Raw genomic sequence first — 20,746 nt, forward strand, 5'->3', positions numbered from 1 at the left:
AGGTTTTGCTCAGCTGTATCTTTTTTTTTTTTTTTTTTTTTTTTTTGTGGTACGTGGGCCTCTCACTGTTGTGGCCTCTCCCGTTGCGGAGCACAGGCTCTGGATGCACAGGCTCAGCAACCATGGCTCACGGGCCCAGCCGCTCCATGGCACGTGGGATCTTCCCGGACCAGGGCACGAACCCATGTCCCCTGCATTGGCAGGCAGACTCTCAACCACTGCGCCACCAGGGAAGCCCTCAGCTGTATCTTGACATGATACCCGACCTTACTTCTATGCTTAAGAATCTTTCAGTGGCTTCCCATTATCTACAGGACGAAACTCAAGCTGCTTATGCAGCAGGAAATACAAGTCCCTTCGTGAGCCAGCTCCCACCTATTTTTTTTCAACCATTCCTGTTATTTTCCCACATGCACACTAACTACTGCCTTTCTCTTTACAGAGTACACCTTGCTCCTATGTTGTTTTCCTTTCCCTCCTGTTCTTAATGATGAATTCCTATTCATGTCTCAAGGTTCCACTCAACAGATAACCTCCAGACCACTCAGGATGTTTGTTATTCCCTCTTTAAGGCTCCTTACCCTCATGTACAGATGTACATCTGGTATCGCACTTAAAATAGTTGTTCCAGACACTCTACTAAGTGGTTCACATGTGTTATCTTATTTACTTATGGCTAGAACCCCATCAGGTAGGTACTATGATTATCCCCTTTAGCATATGTGGAAACTGAGCCTTAGAGAGGTTATTTGACCTAAGAATACACAGCTAGAAGTGATAGGTAAAGCTAAGATTTCAAACTGGGTCTGTTTGGTGTTTTAGTCTGTGCTTTTAACCACATTTATACTTCCTCTCTTACCACATTGTAAAATAATTTTTATGCCTGTCTGTCTCCTCTACTATATTTTGATCTTCTTTAGATTAGGGAACATATCTTACCATTTTTCCAGTTTCTATTGTTGTGTCTCATACCTAGAAACTTTTGTTTGTTGCGTGATTCTTTTTTTTTTTTTTTTTGCGGTACGCAGGCCTCTCACTGCTGTGGCCTCTCCCGCTGCGGAGCACAGGCCCCGGACTCGCAGGCCCAGTGGCCATGGCTCACGGGCCCAGCCGCTCCGCGGCATGCGGGATCCTCCCGGACCGGGGCACGAACCCGCGTTCCCTGCATCGGCAGGCGGACTCTCAACCACTGCGCCACCAGGAAAGCCCACGTGATTCTTTTTTTTTTATATGAGTGTTTGTTGTTGTAGGTGATATTTAAAGCCATGATCTAGGTAACATCACCAAGTGCGTGATGAGAAGAAAAAGAGACCAAGAACTGAACCTTGGGGCTCTCTATGATTAAGAGATTAAGGGGTTCAAGAGAAGAGGTGACTGAGGCACCTTTAGAAACATTGTCAGAAATAAGAGAAAGAGCCAGAGCTATAGCACAATATCGTTTATGAGGATTAAAACCCACACACAGAACCACAATATAAGAATGCAAGAATACATTGATATATATATTAATATATTCCTTTTTGTTGCTAGAGAAAGACTTTTATGTTTTGCTCATTTTTTGAATTGAAGTATGGTTGAATTACAATATTGTGTTAGTTTCAGATGTACAGCATAGTGACAGTTGTTTTGCAGATTATATTCCATTATAGGTTATTATAAGATATTGGGTATAACTCCCTGTGCTATACAGTAAATCCTTGTTGCTTATCTATTTTGTGTACAGTAGTTTGTATCTGTTAATCCCAGACTCCTAATTTGTCCCTCCCCCTCCCGTTCCCCTTTTGTAACCATAAATTTGTTTTCTATGTCTGTGACTCTGTTTCTCTTTTGTATATACATTTGTTCGTATTATTTTTTAGATTCATATCATATGTCATATCATATATACTTGTCTTTCACTGTCTGACTTATTTCACTAAGCATAATATTCTCTAGGTCCATCCACATTGCTGCAAATGACAATATTTCCTTTTTTATGGCTGAGTAATATTCCATTGTGTATGTGTGTGTATATATATGTGTGTGTGTGATATATATGTGTGTAAATATATATATACACACACACAACAGATGATTGGCTTAAGAAAATGTGATATATATATGTGTGTGTATATATATATATATGTATATCTCATCTGTTGATGGCCACTTGGGTTGCTTCTGTGTCTTGACTATTAAATAGTGCCGCTATGATCATTGGGGTACAAGTATCTTTTCAAATGAAAGTTTTAAGAATATATTCGTATATGGAACCACATAAAACAAATTAGAGGGTTTGCTTGTGTAGAGAAAGGGGAACATGAGTGGGAAATGTAGATAAAAGGGAATAAATAAAACAAGAGATCAGCCTTGCATGGACTGATGATGAAAGTGTGCCATGAATTGAGGAGTGTGATTAAATCTGTTACTGGTACCTGAGTTCCAAAATAAGGAAAATAAAATAAATCTAGTATGAAATAAAACAGAAATCCCTGGTTATGTTTCTTCCCTTGAGTACTTTTCCTCTCCTGAAAAATACTGCAGAGAACACACAATATTTTTAAACCTCTCTTCTTATTTTCTTTTATTGAAAATAGTCACCAGCGATGGATTCTAAATGTTTGATTAAAATAGTTGAAATGAGGGAAGTTTAATGAAACCGGCTTGCTATGGAAGTGTATATAAGGTGACTTAAATACTTACTGCTAATTTCTGAGAAGGGAAGAGTACTCATCAGCATAGAAGCCCACTCTAGGTTTGAATGTTGTTCTCCTACCTCTCCTGTACTGCACTTTAATAATAGTGTTGCTATGAAAATAAATTATGTCGGTAAATATAGGGAGTAAGTCTGTGGAGCCACAGCATTAGCTTTCTTGCAGAAATCACATCCACATGAGTTTTCTAAATCATAATCATTAGGATTGACACAGCCAATTTAGGAAACTAACGATGATATCAACAAAAGCCAAACATACACGTACTTCACACCCAGCCCATTTGATTCCTATGTGTATACTCAACAGAAATACATTCTGTGTTCACCACAGGACATGTATATAGCACTTTGTGCACTTTTCTGTATATTATACTTACCCTCAAAAAAGTCATTAGGGAATGCCTTTGCTCAGTATGTCCCAGCTGTCAGTGCCAGCAAAACAGGAAGCAGATTTAATTCAGTTTCTTGTGTGTTAAGGATTGCTTTGTGGTCAGTCACAGGCATGCTCAAAGCAACAAATTCAGGTACATGGTAGAATACAAGCATGTGAAGAGCTATGAGAAACCTTCACAACTTCCTCTCTTGGGCCTTAGTTTTTTCCTTGAGAAAGGCTTTCCATCAAAGTATTCAGTACCCCAACTAAAAGCTAAATAAGAATCACATCCTCAACAGTTGTACCAGTCAGCTTCCTTGAGTCACAATGACCCAACATAAACTAGCGTAGGTAAAAAGGGAATTAGTGGTATCTCTAACTGAAAGTCCAGCCAAGCAAAAATATACCATCTCTCCTTCTCTAACACAGCATCTATCCCTCTTGAAGGTCAGCCTCTTTGTGATGATTTTATTCTTTCCCATTGCAGACAAATTTCCTCCATGTTCCTGAGCAAGAGAACCACAAACCAGCCTAGACGTACACATTCCAGGCCCTGCAACCTCAGAAAAAACTGAATTTATTTTTCCCAATGTTGAGCACCTAAAAGAGTTCTGAATAGTTCTGCTAAGGTCATGCTCTTCCTGGAAAAATCATAGCCACTGCACATGGAATTTAGGAATGTCTAGGCCTGGGCCAAATGATAGCGGCCATTGGAAAAATACTAATAGTAATCTAATAATAATAGCTAATGGTGGCTAAGCATTTGCTATATGAAGCCATCATTCTAAGACTCTTTTATGTATCAAATAATTTCATTCACACAACACACTTAGGAAGTTACTAGTATTTTCCCCATTTCATAGATAAGGAAAGTGAGGTATACAGAAAGCTTAAGTAACCTGCCCCTGTCCCATACCTAGTAAATAGCAAACTCAAGATTAAAATGCAGGTGCCCCAGAACCAATGCTTCCAACTACTGTAGTGTGTTGCTTTCAAGGTGCCACGACTGACAGCTCCCCAGAACCACAAGGGAAGGGAGAGGAGTGGTTCCTTGAAGCAGAGTATGAGATGCAAAGGAAGACTACCAACATCTCATACAGTGGTTCATTAGTTTCACTTATTTAACTAAACATTGATCCAAAAATACAACAAATATCTGACAAATGTCTACCATGAGTTAGGTCACACATCATTCCTTAGAGCATAGAAAAAGATGGATCCATTCACTGTCGCCAAATGTCTCCCAGATTATAGATGACAAAGGAGCACAGGAAAGAGTACCTTCTTTACGTGATAAAACCATTTTCTCTCCAGAGTCTTTCCAAACTGTATTTAAACATGGTTTTTAAAAAATTATTTTATGGCATAAGGTTAGATTTTATAACTTTTGAGTAAGTAGCAAATATAAAAGCAAACAAATTAAATTTGTTCAACGGATTCAGCCAGAATCATTTTGTTAAATGAATGTAGATTTTTTTTTTCTTCTGAAACTACTATAATGAAAATGTTGCACTCAGGCTCTGAAGAAATTTTGTTAGAGAAATATACTAATAGGTTTTCTTTTTTTATCACCAACTGTGTCAGGCACTTAACTTACATTATCTCCAATATTCCCCAGTTTGAAAGAGATTTTTTAATTAATTTGAAAAATATTTTAACATTGGCGCCCTGTTGGGATAAGAATGCTGTCATTCAACAGATATTTATTAAATGCCTGTGTATGGTTTAACTTTGCCTGGTAATCAAAGAAATACAAATTGAAAATATAAAATATCATATTCAATGTCAAATTGGCAAAAATTTTTTATATATAATATATTTATGAAGAGAACAAACTATTTTACATTTATTGTAAGTGTAAACTGACAATCTTTGTAGGGTATGGATGGCCTTAAAAATAACTGTATCCTCTGACCATTTCACTTCTAAAAATTTGTACCAAAAAATTGCATAGACATATGCAAAGATATGGCTACAATAATTTTCCTCACAGGTTATTTATGATAGCAAAAAAAATGGTAGGCCAAAAAAAAAGAATTGTAGGCCAATAATGAATGGTTAAATACATATTGGTATTTTGATACAATGAAATACTATATAGCTATTAAAAGTAAGTTACAGGGGGCTTCCCTGGTGGTGCAGTGGTTGAGAGTCCGCCTGCCGATGCAGGGGACACGGGTTTGTGCCCCAGTCTGGGAAGATCCCACATGCCGCAGAGCGGCTGGGCCCGTGAGCCATGGCCGCTGGGCCTGCGCATCCAGAGCCTGTGCTCTGCAACGGGAGAGGCCACAACAGTGAGAGGCCCGCGTACTGCAAAAAAAAAAAAAAAAAAAGTAAGTTACAGGAAAAATATTTAATGGAATAAAGAGATATTCACTTTATAAAACATTAAATGAAAGATATGTGTACTATATAATCCATTTCAGTTTTTTAAAAGTCTAGACAGGCATAGAATAAAGACCCTGAATTCTAGTAGTGTTTATTATTTCTGGTGATGAATTTTCAGGTAATTAATATTTTTTTCTCCTGTTTTTTTTTTAAATTTATTTATTTATTTATTTATTTATTTATTTTTGGCTGTGTTGGGACTTTGTTGCATACGGGCTTTCTCGAGTTGGGGCGAGCAGGGGCCACTCTTCATTGTGGTGCGCAGGCTTCTCATTGCGGTGGCTTCTCTTGTTGCAGAGCAGGGACTCTAGGCACGCAGGCTTCAGTAGTTGTGGCACGTGGGCTCAGTAGTTGTGGCTCACGGGGTCTAGAGCGCAGGCTCAGTAGTTGTGGCGCACGGGCTTAGTTGCTCCGCGGCATCTGGGATCTTCCCGGACAAGGGCTTGAACTCGTGTCCCCTGCAATGGCAGGCGGATTCTTAACCACTGAACCACCAGGGAAGTCCCTTTTTCTCCTTTTTTTCTTGTATTTTTCTGCATTTAGCATGTAATAAGAAAAAAAGCAGGTTTTTTAAAAGTGAAAAAAGAAAACTCAAAGTGGCAAGTATATGAGTAGAAATTTGCAGAGGATAGTGAGAGCTCACTGGAGCAGCCCTCTCCCAGTTCAGGCCACGTGTGAGCAGAGGCTTTTTCAAGGAGGAGAAACTGGGCATAGGCGTCACCTCAACCCCATCAAAGATGATGACATGCAGGGGAACGTGCAAGTGCTGGTACTCATTAGGAAATCGGTCATATTACTTAGGGCACCCTACAGTGTTTATCCAATCCCATAAGAATGCAGAATATTTCTAAAACATATGTAATTGATTTTCACTTTTCTTTGTAGTTCTCCATCATCCACTTATTTCTTTTTTCTAACAAATATGGTTCAAATTCTTTCACAATACTGTATACATCTTTCCTTTTTCGGGCAGCTGTGACTGCATGAACATTTAGCCCTTGACATAATTCATTTATGTTCATCCAGAGCTTCCAAAAGACAGAGATGCTATGTGACTCGTCATTGTGCCCAGTATGCAGCAGGCACTCAATAAACACCAGTGTAAAGCATTTAGTTGTAAGCTTCTATTCTCAACTTTTTGTTTTATTAGGGCCTTTTTCCTTGATCAGATACACTAACACATGACTTCATAGTGCAAAATTCCAAACATAAAAAGAAAATACGTTTTACTTTCCAAGGGAAGAACCTGAAAACCCTGTGAATAGTCAACTTTCCTTCTTTGAAACCATTTTATACTGTCATATCAATGCGAGTAGGTCTGGAAGGGTGAAACTATCCTCACACCCAGAGCTAGGGAGGTAGATGGAGCCTCCTCAAAAGACTTAATAAGTCCCTCAGAAGCAGTAACATCCAAGATTCACTGATTCTCTGAAGTTACAGCAGCAGCCATTATTAAGATATCTGTGGTTCATAATGAGCCCGTTTCTTACAAAGTTTCAAATGGTACAGTTTCCAGTGCCTGACACCTAGGGCTAAATCTCTCAAGTAATTAAATTATTAAATGAACAAATGCAAATGGAAGACGGATGAACAAAAAAAAAAACCCTAACATTATTTTGCATAATGATGTGAAATACTAATGTCACTGTGGTTTGAGACTTACAAATTAAGGGTCAGTTAGGAAAAGAAATCTATTCTTTAGAAATTCAGACCAAACTCAAATACCTACTGAGGCAGGCAGGCAATGCAGTGAAGTGGTAGCAGTCCCAGAGTAAGTGCATGTGTGGACGTTACTGAGTGGAGGAGAGGGCGGCCTACTGAGGAGGGGGCTCCATCTCAAGGGGGTGAGGCTGTCTCAGCTCCAGCCTGTTGTTGCCATGTGGGAAAGCAGGCCAAGTTTTGCTAGTTCTTCTGGTTTTTTAAGAGAAGCTTGAAGTCTAGATTTTTATTTGAAAACTCCAAAATTCCAACTGTTGGCTCAAAATTTAAAGACAGACTGTGTGTATATGTTTTGCATATATATCTAAGCAGAGGATCATCAATTTGAAACCTCTAATTTTGACCTTAGTGTGTCTGAAAATATTTAACCTTAGGACATGTGTATGTGTGTTTGTGTGTCTGTGCATGTGTTGTGTGTTTTTGCTACAATAGTTACCTGGTGGAAGCTGAGAAGAACAAGGAGGTAAGTCACACTGTGCAGAGGGTTCTGAAGCACTGAGGCAAGCTAGGCACGACTGTATGTAAAATAGATAACTAATAAGGACCTACCGTATAGTACAGGGAGCTCTGCTCAGTACTCTGCAATGGGCTATATGAGAAAAGGATCTAAAAAGGAGCAGATATATGTATATGTATAACTGATTCACTTTGCTGGACAGCAGAGACTAACACAACATTGTAAATCAACTAAACTCCAATAAAAATTAATTTTTAAAAAAGTACTGGAGCATGTATCTTTAGGGGAGAGATTGATCAGTTAGATGTGTCAAGCACATTATTTCTGAATTTGAAGGTATTCTTCCTTTGTGATTAGGCTGTCTGTGTTTGCTAATTGACATCCATATGGAAGTCAGGCTCCCATCCTCCCACAGAGACGGGGAGATACTGATGCTCCCTCTCTTGATGATTACATATTAGAGTCTGGCTCCCAGGTCTTTGAGGAAGACATTCCTGGGTTGTAAAACCGGCAAGAAGCTTTTTAAGGGCTCTACATCTCAACGGGAGCAGAGAAAGAATGTACAACCACAAGTTTTCTAAAGTAAACGCTCTAAGAAAAGGGAGGTCAGGGGTCCAGAGTCAAGAAGAAGCCTGTCTGAAGTTTTGTCCACCTGGAGGGAACATTAAGGCCTTCTTGGCCACAGAGTGATGGTAGATGTTGATGCTCAGCAAGCTATATTGCAGTAGATTGGATGTTAAACAAATGCAACTTCTAGCCATTTCAGCCCTAGCTTAACGTCCCCCCCACCCCGTTTCCCTTACATCCTCTCCACTGCGTGGTGTACCAGGAAACCATGATATGCCAGTAGTAGTGCTATGTAAGATTTCTGTCTGTTCAAGAACTTGGAGGAGAAATCTGTTCTGTCCCTGTATTCCTTCCAGGGAATCTACCTGCTTATAACTGTACCAGTACCATGTGCTTTCACCAGCCGTGCAGCCCTGGGAGCCTTGGTCTTTTCATGTCTAAATGGGCATGATAAATACATACTGCACAGCATTTATATGAGCAGTAAATTTGATCTGTATGAAACAGTCAACATGGTGCCTGGCATATAGTAACTGTTCTCATTTGTGTTATTAGTCTCATAGAATGATGAACATTCTATGACACAAATATCAATAAAATACACAGAGAGGTGAAAGAAAAGTTAAAAGAATCATGACTGAAATCAAACAAAACAGAGCAGAAGAAACTATCAAGGAGGTAGTAACTGCTTCCAAAGTGCCATGCCCTACCCTCCACAATTCCACACTCTTTTCTGCCCAGTTTTCCTTAGTCTTGTTCCTTCAAACTTAAATATTTCCCCATATAGACCTCAAATCGTCATGTTATTTAGCCCAAGGATATAATGCAGTTTTTAAAATCATAATCTTTGGGCTTCCCTGGTGGTGTGGTTAAGAATCTGCCTGCCAGTGCAGGGGACATGGGTTTGATCCCTGGCCCGGGAAGATCCCACATGCCACAGAGCAACTAAGCCCGTGTGCCACAACTACTGAGCCTGCACTCTAGAGCCCGCGTGCCACAACTACTGAAGCCTGTGCGCCACAACTACTGAAGCCCGTGTGCCTAGAGCCCGTGCTCTGCAAAAAGAGAAGCCACTGCAGTGAGAAGCCCGCGCACTGCAACGAAGAGTAGCCTCCGCTCGCCGCAACTAGAGAAAGCCTGTGCACAACAACAAAGACCCAGCAGAGCCAAAAATAAAAACAAATAAAAAATAAATAAATAAAATCATAATCTTTGTGTCTTTCCTTTCATGCATTTATCACTTGTAGCATCTTACCCAATACTATTTACTCTCTGAGAGCCCACGTGAGAGCAAACTGACTTTTCAGGAAGTTCTTTGCACATTCTCCACACAAAAGGTTTTCCTTTGTTTGTATCTTGGTATCAATTCTAAAAAGTTTTCAAGATTTGGACTCTGGTATTATAACTGTGCTCAGAGTATCTACAGAGAAGTGTTCTGTCTGCTTCATCATCCAGTGAACTCTGCCTGTTAGTGGATGTGGCACTCCAGTGGAAGGAAGCCAAGAGCCTATAGTAGCGATCCTGGGGAAAATTTAAGCAGCTGTGGCCATGTAATTTAAAACCTCCAAAAAGTGTGCTGCGGTCCGTGCACAGCGTTAGTATAACATGAGGGCTGGATATAGCCCGTTCTCATTCTCTGGAGGACTTCTTCGCCTGCTGCAGGAAAGAGAAGGCTGAAAGACAAACCTGGGTGCAGCCGGAAAGGTCCAGATAGATGAGCTTGTGGCATCCATTCCCCAAATTCAGGTACTGTAAACCTTTGTCTGTAAACTCTCTGCAATAAGCCAAACTAAGATTCTGTAAATTGTGGAAGTACCTGAAAAGACAGGGCGAGAGAAGAGAGGAAGGAAAGTGATTACACTTTCGTTGTTTTCTCACATCTTTGTTAAGCCACTATGACAAAGAGAAGTAAAACTGTAAATTAATCTTTTCTCCTTACAGATATTCAAGAGTTGAACTTTATTGTTAATACTCTTACTGTTAAGTAAAGGAGATTGCAGTAGCATATCAGATAATGCATAATCACATTTCAAATGAAAATAATCAAAGATTTGTCTAGATTTTTAAGAAAGCTGATTGGGATAAAGCTTTGGGGGTGGGGGAGGTTTGTGCATTCCTATTGTTTGGAAGTTAGTGTTTGAAAGCAGTTTCAGAGTTTGTGTTATTGTTGCATTTAGGTTTTATCTTTGGAGCACCAAAATAACATGCAAAATGTCTAGGAGGACAAACCCTTTGTAAACATTTAAGTGGCGATTAACTGTTACATGAGAGTTAGGATTTGGGGTAGAAAGGAGGCAAATTGGACATAACAGGCTCTTAAAATGGACATGGTAAGCAAATGGCTTGAAAAAAATAGATTTTTTTTGTAACAGTGCATGATTTTGTATGTAACAGTTTCATTATTATGGATAAAGAAAGACATTGATATACAGAGCTTAAAAATGGGTTAAGAACAGTCTGCAAATGAGTGGGCAACATATGAGAGGAATAAAAACTACAATCAGAGGCTATCAATCTCACTGGAGTTGAAACAGATTAAATATGGCATTACCACCGTGACCAAAATGAGTGGACGATTTTCAAAGCCCTCCTAAGCTTGGCATTTTATAAAAGTGCAAGAATTCCCACTACTGCCTGCTCTTGCAATGGAATTAAAAACGTGCTTTTGGTTTGTGATCTGCAACAGTTTAACAGCAAATTAGAAAGCAAAAAGAATGAAAAGTAGGAAGAAAACTCCTCTCTGTGCCTCAAAAGCCCACAAATGACTAATAAATTTTACCTTCACATAAATGGGAAATTAGATATGCAAGCTTTGACCATTAATCAGATTTATTTCCCAAATCTGAAAAAACACAACTATATGATATGATTCACATTCCATAGCAAATTATTTGACTCAGAACACACATTTCCCTCTGGTAATGGCTGTGTCCATGAGATTCAGGAGAACGGAGAGGGAAGCCTTCTGGATTCCCCAGTGGCTGGGTGGGCAGGGTTCTGAAGGAGAAAGGAGCACTAACATCCCAAAGAACGTCCCTTCTCCTGGGGCCCTTGAGTTAGCTAAGAGCATTGCCAAAGTTTTGGAAATGCTCCATCTTCCTCTCCCTGAAGCATACCCTTGTGATTCAGCTGAGTAAGTACAATTTTCTTGGGGGTTGTCATTCCTAACAACCCTTTAGCTCTCTAATTTGGAGAAAGGAATAGTGAGGCAGGCAGCATGACACAATGGAAAATACACAAGGGTTTGGAATCTGACGAAATTGGATTTGAATCCCAGTCCTGACACTTACTGCAACTTCTCCTAACCTCTCAGAGATTGTTTCTGCATCTGTTAAGTGGATATTTTAACATTATCTTTTTTTTTTTTTTAACCCTCACCAACTGTGGGGCCTCCAGCTTTCCTGAACCTCAGTTTACTCATCTGTAACATGGATGTAATCCTATCTGCTCTTTCCTCTTAGAGATGTGACAATTACATAAGCACATAGATGTAATAGTATTATAATGAGGGTGATCTTTTTTTTTTTACATCTTTATTTGAGTATAATTGCTTAACAGTGGTGTGTTAGTTTCTGCTATATAACAAAGTGAATCAGCTATACATATACATATGTTCCCATATCCCCTCCCTCTTGCGTCTCCCTCCCACCCTCCCTATCCCACCCCTCCAGGTGGTCACAAAGCACCGAGCTGATCTCATGAGGGTGATCTTTGATGATAAATATTAGCAGGGATATGGTAAAACCTTTAAATATATATATATTGTTATTGTTACTACTACCTCAAATAATAATTACATATGAATTATTCTTATGGAGTTTGTACTATCTTCCTTCCATTGAATGGAATAAGTACTCACCTGACAAGAGTGGTACATACAACTGATACTAAGAGTTTGGGGGGCCTCATATGCTATCTATACCCTCATTTTGGTCATGGTGGTAATACCATATGTAATCTGTCAACTCTAGCGAGATTGATAGCCTCTGGCATAGTTTCTGTTCCTCCCATGTGTTGCCCACTCATTTGAAGACTGTTCTTCCTAACCTATTTCTAAGCTCTGTATATCAGTCAGTCTTTCTTTAGATATAATAATCAAACTGTTACTTATGAAATCATGCATATTCAAATATATTCAAATCTGGTCCAAGCCTATTGTTCAATTTCTTTAAGTGCATGTGGTCAGTTAACAAATACCAAAAATGAGAACTGAGCGAGGAGTTCTTAATAGATACCTATGGATCTATGGCCCCTTTGTCAGCATAATGTTTTGGGTTTTTTTAATTGGAGTATAGTTGCTTTATAATGTTGTATTATCAACATAATGTTTTTGGACAGTAAGGGAAGAGTCTAGACCTGAAGGATATCAAAGACGTGATAAGACTAAGTTCAGGATGATACGTCTCGCAGCATAAGGCAGAGCATATTGAAGGGAAGAGAGACCAAGAGTGAACCATCAGGATGCTGCACCAAATGAGGTGCTGAGAGTGCCACCTAGACTGTGGCAATGGGAATAAATGGAGAGGGTTTAATTCAGGAAATATTTAAAAGCAAAAAATGTTTTGGAATGGGTATGAGCTGTGGGCAGCCCTCATTTTCAACTTTAGAAAACTGAGCAAGTCCCCAAAGAAGTGAGGAAAAATATTGAAATAAAAAACTGGCAAATCACTTTTGCCAAGAAAGGCAAACAAATTACATTTTTCTTTGGAAAGAAACACTAAAGACACCAGAGAGACAATGAGAACAGCAACAAATAACACATCTCTGGTTATTTACAGCTTAACAAATGCTTTTGCATACCCAAGCATGTTTGAAATAATAGAAAGCAGAGCAAAAATAGAGAATCGTTATGAAATGTATTTTTATTATAGATAAGAAAGTCAATGTACATTTTTTTCATATGGCGAAAAACATCAATATCAAGTAGTTTTATCCTAAGTATTGTCTCAATAGCAAGAACTAGAAGTTAAAATCAAAACAGAATTCTCATTTTGGGTCCTGTTTTTCTATCTGTTGCCCACTAAAGGTATAGCTTCATTTGTAAAATAAACATCCTTAAAAAATTATGCAGAGCTGTAGTGTTATTTTAAATTTCCTAGGAGAAAAGTTTATCTCAAACTATGATTGGAAGAGATGTTTTAAGTTAAAAAAATAATTTGTACTGTGATATATGCTACTCCCAAATCATCTACATTGAGAGTTCGGATTTTCACATATGGATTTATGGATTTTTTAATATATATATTTCTCTCTTCCCTCTTCAGCCCCCCACTCTCTATCTATAGATAGATACACACATACATACATACACACATGCACATATATTCTCTCTCTATATATAAACACACATTCATACATGCACATATATTCATCACATATATATCTTTTTTTTTTTTTTTTTTTTTTTTGCTGTATGCGGGCCTCTCACTGTTGTGGCCTCTCCCATTGTGGAGCACAGGCTCCGGACGCGCAGGCTCAGCGGCCATGGCTCACGGGCCCAGCCGCTCCGCGGCATGTGGGATCTTCCCAGATCGGGGCACGAACCCGCATCCCCTGCATCGGCAGGCGGACTCTCAACCACTGCGCCACCAGGGAAGCCCATCATCACATATATATCTTAATATGAAATGTCTAAAGAAAAGTACTGAGTGATGTTCTATATTGCAGGACAAAGAATCCTACAGAATTCCTGAAGTGGTCAGGGGCCCTCCACAGTGGTGCTTCTGGAGCTGGCTTGTACCAGCTCATGAGAACCAATTGTTAGCATCTATTCCCAATTCCACATTCAGTGGCATCATGTTGGTAGCTTAAAGTTGGCCATGATGGAATTATTTATATCACAGAAATCAATAAACCCTACAAATCAAAACACACCTTTAGGGCTTGGCCACAACGGGAGAGGCCACAACAGTAAGAGGCCTGCGTACCGCAGAAAAAAAAACAAACAAAAAAACACACCTTTACTCCCTACTCCAGCCAGTTATTAAACATTTATTGGGACACTGCTGTCCTTGGAACACACTTTCAGAACTACTGACATAGAGAATGCAGTATGCTGAAAAAATGTATACAGAAATAAAAATGGTGAGAGAGAAGATGACAGCTTTGAAGGACAAGAATAAAAATCGATCTAAAAATAAAAGGGGATTCTTAAGATAAAACCTGAACAAATGGAATAGAAGCATTTAAAAAGAAAAATATCCATCAGATAAACCCAAATTGAGGGACATTATATAAAATAAATAATTAAACCGTATTCTTCAAGTGTCGAGGTCGTGAAATACAAGGAACTACTGAGGACTGGCACAGATTTGAGGAGACTAAGGAGAAATGACAACTGAATGCAATATGGAACCCTACATTGGATCCTAGAGCAAAAATAAAAGGACATGAGTGGAAAACTTGATGAAATTTGTATAAAGACTTTAATTAATAGAAAAAAAAGAAAAGAGGGCTTCCTTGGTGGCGCAGTGGTTAAGAATCCACCTGCCAATTCAGGGGACACAGGTTCGAGCTCTGGTCCAGGAAGATCTCACATGCTGTGGAGCAACTAAGCCCTCGAGCCACAACTACTGAGCCCGTGTGCCACAACTACTGAAGCCCACGCACCTAGAGCCTGTGCTCTGCAACAAGAGAAGCCACCACAATGAGAAGCCCACGCAGCGTGACGACGAGTAGCCCCCACTCACCACAACTAGAGGAAGCCTGCGCGCAGCAATGAAGACCCAATGCAGCCAAAAGTAAATAAATAAATAAATTTATTTTAAAAAAAAAGAAGGAAGGAAGAGAAAAACACCCTCCTTGGCTGAGAAAAATCTAAGTTTTAATGTTCAAAAGATTTACTATGTTCCAGGAAAAGTTAATTGAAACAACACAGTTAAGTTTGGAAGATGTTTTTAATTTCTCAGAGAAAAGGAAGTTCATGCCAGCATCTTGGCAGAAAAAAATAGGTTATCAACAAAGGAAGAGAAAAATCAGGCTGGCTTTAGACTTCTCTTTAACTTGAAATAGTAAAGATTATGGAGCAACATTTGTAGGGTTTTAAGGATAGAGTAAGGGACATGATTCAAGAACCATACACCAAGAGAATTTGTTGTTCATCTTTCAGGACAACAGAAAGTCATCTTCAGAAAGTAATGACTGAAAATCTAATACTTGCACATCTTTCCAGATAAAGAGTTTTTAAAACTATATTTCCAGTCATCATAGGGTGAATCAAAATCAAAATTAAAGAATAAGGAAATTGTGGAACAAATGGACCATCAATGAATGATAAAACTAGAGTTAGGACTACATAATCATTATAAATATGATTACAATGTTGAGTTCAAACACCAAAAATCAACATTAAAAGGAAAGTTAAATGATTAACAAAAATCACAATTAATAGGTATTTACATATAGGTGAGTGGAAGTAGAAGAACGTCAAGTTCAAGGGAGAATTAAAGTGTATCAGATCTCTTGCCTAACACAGGGGGAGCCAAAGTTACTGTTTCATCGTGACTTTGATAATTAGAGAAATGCATGTTAAAGCATGTTTTTAAAAAACATACAAATATCCACTAGTTAGAATACACAAGAGAATATGTGTATATCTTTGAAATGCATTCAGATTATAGAAATAACACTTTTTATAGCAAAAGGCAGAAAAGATGAGTACAGTGCAGTAACATGAAAAAAAAATCTAAAACATAAAGCAAGATGATAAAAATAAGACCATACACTCAGTTTTGACAAGAAATATTAGTCTTTTAAACTTCCCTCTTAAAAAGGCAAAGAGATTGAAATTTTTAAAAATAGAAGTTAGCTATGTGCTGCATGTAAAAGATAAACCTAAAATACAGCAACACAAAGGTTAAAAATATGGGTATACAGGGCTTCCCTGGTGGCACAGTGGTTGAGAGTCCGCCTGCCGATGCAGGGGACACGGGTTCGTGCCGCAGTCTGGGAGGATCCCACATGCCACGGAGTGGCTGGGCCCGTGAGCCATGGCCGCTGAGCCTGCACGTCCGGAGCCTGTGCTCCGTAAAGGGAGAGGCCACAACAGTGAGAGGTCCACGTACCGCAAAAAAAAAAAAAAAAAAAAAAAAAAAAAAAAAATATGGGTATACATAAAGTTATTCCACAAAACCACAAAAGAAACCAAAGGTGACTATATAAATAACAGATTAAAAAGAATTTAAGGCAAAGAAATATCAACCAGGATAAAAAATATAATTTTTATGTGAACAAATGCTACAATCTGTAATGAATCATACTACTTATTAATCTTTATGTGTAAAATAACAAAAATAATAGAAGCTTTATCATAATAGGCAACTAATATATCCCTTATCTATGACATATCAAGAATTTATACATATATGTGCATATACACCTAGAAATGTTGTTCTCTGAAAGAAACTCTCTTGTTTTAAACATTCATGGATGATTTACTGAAATTGATTATATAAACTAGTCCACCAAGAAATCTCAATAAATTTCAAAAAGTAGAAATAATTCAGTCCACATTTCTTGACCACAGTGTAAGAAACTATAATTAAAAACATAAGCTTAAGAAACTTCAACAATTTGAAACCAAAAATCCTCTTCTAAATAATTATTAGGTCAAAGCGGTAATCAACATATAATCAAATATACAACAGTTTGTATAGCAAACAAGAACAATATTTATCAAATCTTATAAGCTTTGCCTAAGTTCTTCTTTAGAAGTAATTTCATAGCTCTATTTTTTATTTTAAAAGGAAAGAAATCAATTAAATCATACAAATGAAAAGTTTAAAAAGATACATGTACATCATGCCCAAGTCCAAAAGTAACCATTTAGGGCTTCCCTGGTGGCGCAGTGGTTGAGAGTCCGCCTGCTGATGCAGGGGATACGGGTTCGTGCCCCGGTCTGGGAAGATCCCACATGCCGCAGAGCGGCTGGGCCCGTGAGCCATGGCCGCTGAGCCTGCGCGTCCGGAGCCTGTGCTCTGCAACGGGAGTGGCCGCAACAGTGAGAGGCCCGCGTACCGCAAAAAAAAAAAAAAAAAAAAAAAGTAACCATTTAGAAAATATAATGAGAAATCATAATCAGAAAGGATACTATTCGCAATGGCAATAAAAAAGACACCACAGACTATCCATATGAATAAAACAAAATTTTGAGACATTTAAGAACATTTGAAAGAAGTATACTATGTTCCTGATAGGGAGACTAAATATTATAAAAATATGGGTTAGTTCCCAACTTATTTTACCTTTAATTATTGACATACTGGTAAATATCTTACAGCTGGTTCTTCAAAAACATGTATGCATATAAATGTATATATGTTTACTGTAAATTTGTACATCTTACTATTTTCTTAAATACATTATTTTATTTTATTTTATTTATTTTTGGCTGCATTGGGTCTTTGTTGCGGTGCACAGGCTTATTGCAGTGGCTTCTCTCATTGCAGAGCACGGACTCTAGGTGCACAGGCTTCAGTAGTTGTAGCATGTGGGCTCAGTAGTTGTGGCTTGTGGGCTCTAGAGCGCAGGCTCAGTAGTTGTGGCTCACGGGCTTAGTTGCTCCGCGGCATGTGGGATATTCCTGGACCAGGGCTTGAACCCGTGTCCCCTGCATTGGCAGGCGGATTCTTAACCACTGCGTGACCAGGGAAGCCCACATCTTACTATTTTACATTAACTATTTTACATATATAAAAGATGTACAGCATACAACTTACAAATAATAACATACACAATACTGTTTATTGCTAATTTCATATAGTCAGTTGATTCTCACACAATGTTTTCATTCATTGACTTTTGCCAAACTCATAAATATAGCTAGTACTTTTGTCTTCTCCTTTGTGCACACAAAGGAAAAATAAAATTGTTCACTCTGATGTATTTCTTTTTTTTAAACAAAAAATAAAAATAAAGTTCAAAAGATTGAGGAATGGGTATAATTCCAATACAAATATTTTTATTTATATTAATGGGTAAGACAAAAGTAAAACCACAAAGATTTATGTCCAGATTTCACTCATCCATCAATGATGTGACAGTTTTCAAGTACTGAAAAGATATTTCCTCAACTTTTTTGTGCTAATCATAATGTTGCAGGTACAGACATGACATACTTTTTTTCAATATTTTTTATTGAAGTATAGTTGATTTACAATGTTGTGTTAATTTCTGCTGTACAGCAAAGTGATTCAGTTATACATATATATACATTCTTTGTTAATATTATTTTCTATTATGGTTTATTATAGGATATTGAATATAGTTCTCTGTGCTATACAGTAGGACCTTGTTGCTTTTCCATTCTATACATAAAAGCTTACACCTGCTAACCCCAACCTCCCACTCCATCCTTCCCCCAACCCCCTGCCCCCTTGGCAACCACAAGTCTGTTCTCTATGTCCATGATTCTGTTTCTGTTTCATAGATATGTTCATTTGTGTCATATTTTAGATTCCACATATAAGTGATATCATATGGTATTTGTCTTTCTCTTTCTGACTTACTTCACTTAGTATGATAATCTCTAGTTGCATCCATGTTGCTGCAAATGGCTTTATTTCTTTCTGTTTTATGGCTGAGTAGTATTACATTGTATTATGTATCTTCTTTAACCAGTCATCTGTCAATGGACGTTTAGGTTGTTTCCATGTCTTGGCTATTGTGAATAGGGCTGCTATAAAATAGCGATGCATGTATTTTTTGAATTATAGTTTTCTCTGAATATATGCCCAGGAATGGGATTGTTGGATCATATGGTAATTCTATTTTTAGTTTTCTGAGGAACTTCCATAATGTTTTCCACAGTGGCTGCACCAACTTACACTCTCACCAGCAGTGTAGGAGGGTTCCCTTCTCTCCACACCCTCTCCAGCATTTGTTATTTGTAAACTTTTTAATGGTGACCATTCTGACTGGTATGAGGTGATACCTCATTGTAGTTTTTTTTTTTTAATTGTTGACTTCTGATAGTTACCTTTTTTAAATTTTTATTTATTTATTTATTTATTTATTTATTTATCTATCTATGTTTGGCTGTGTTGTGTCTTCGTTTCTGTGCGTGGGCTTTCTCTAGTTGCGGTGAGCGGGGGCCACTCTTCATCGCGGTGCGTGGACCTCTCACTGTCGCGGCCTCTCTTGTTGTGGAGCACAAGCTCCAGATGCGCAGGCTCAGTAGTTGTGGCTCATGGGCCTAGTTGCTCCGCGGCATGTGGGATCTTCCCAGACCAGGGCTCGAACCCGTGTCCCCTGCATTGGCAGGCAGATTCTCAACCACTGTGCCACCAGGGAAGCCCTCATGGTAGTTTTGATTTGCATTTCTGTAATAATTAGTGATGTTGAGCACCTTTTCATGTGCCTATTGGCCATCTGTATTTCTTCTTTGGAGAAATGTGTATTTAGGTCTTCTGCCCATTTTGGGATTGGGTTATTTGGTTTTTTTGTTGTTGACTTGTATGAGCTGTTTGTATATTTTGGAAACTAAGCCCTTGTCGGTCACATCGTTTGCAAATATTTTCTCCCATTCTGTAGGTTGCAGACACGACACACTTTTAATCTGCTATCTTGTCTTCTCCATTCTAAACAATCAACAAAAAAATAAATCAAACACTAATTTGTATCATATGGCATTTTTCATGGTATGGAGCACTCCCATTTTGGCTGGTTCTGAGCTACCAATGAGAGGTCACTGAACATGGAGTTGGGAAGAGATGCACAGTGCTGTAATATTTTAACCATACAGATACAATGGACATAACCTCTAGAACATAGATAATAGTAACATGTACAAAAACATTAGAAGGTGATGAGTTTTTAGTATGTACTGCCTATATAAAAATTTTAGAGATATAAAGAGGTATCACACATCACTTAAGAAAAGTTTTATTCAATAAATGATGCTGGAATAATTGGTTAGTTATTTAACAACCCTTTTTTTCTTAATTACTGAAGTATAGTTAATTTACAATGTGTTAGTTTCGGTGTACAGCTAAGTGATTCAGTTATACATACAAGTATACATATATATATTCTTTTTCAGATTCTTTTCCATTATAGGTTATCACAAGATATTGAATAGGGTTCCCTGTGCTATACTGTAGGTCCTTGTTGTTCATCTGTTTTATATATAGTAGTGTGTATATGTTAATCCCAGACTCGTAATTTATCTCTCCCCCTCCCCTGCCCTGCCCCGCTATCCCCAAAAGTTTAACAACTCTTGATGTGAAAAAAAAATCTTCTTAGCTCTTGGACTGCACAAAAACAGGCTTTGGGCTGCACAAGTCATAGTTTGATGAACCTGTTAGATCACTGCTTCATTTATCTACCAGAATTAATTCTAGGTTGATTATAAATTTAAATAAAAACAAATCATATAAGAAAAAAAAATAAATGTATATCAAATGCTTGGAAGGAGGAAAACCCTCTGTTTTTTAAAAGACTCGAGAAATTTCAAAGGAAATGTTTGATAGATTTGACTGACTAGAATATGGAAAGTCAATTAATGAGATAAAGCAAATATGTTACCACCTTTTTTTAGTCTTGCGTATTT

General features: G+C 38.1%; 1 protein-coding gene across 1 annotated transcript in view; it reads right to left on the reverse strand.

Moving 5' to 3' along the window:
• Positions 1-20,746, reverse strand: part of FBXL13 (F-box and leucine rich repeat protein 13) — a gene marked incomplete at both ends in the record, with an annotated part of 183,443 nt that overhangs the window by 69,495 nt on the left and 93,202 nt on the right. Inside the window, 1 exon segment of the mRNA XM_079711473.1 lies at positions 9,886-10,015. Within this exon segment, the coding sequence (XP_079567599.1) occupies positions 9,886-10,015 (130 nt within the window).

Source organism: Hyperoodon ampullatus (genome assembly GCF_949752795.1).
Source record: "Hyperoodon ampullatus genome assembly, chromosome: 9".
Taxonomy (NCBI): Eukaryota; Metazoa; Chordata; class Mammalia; order Artiodactyla; family Ziphiidae; genus Hyperoodon; species Hyperoodon ampullatus.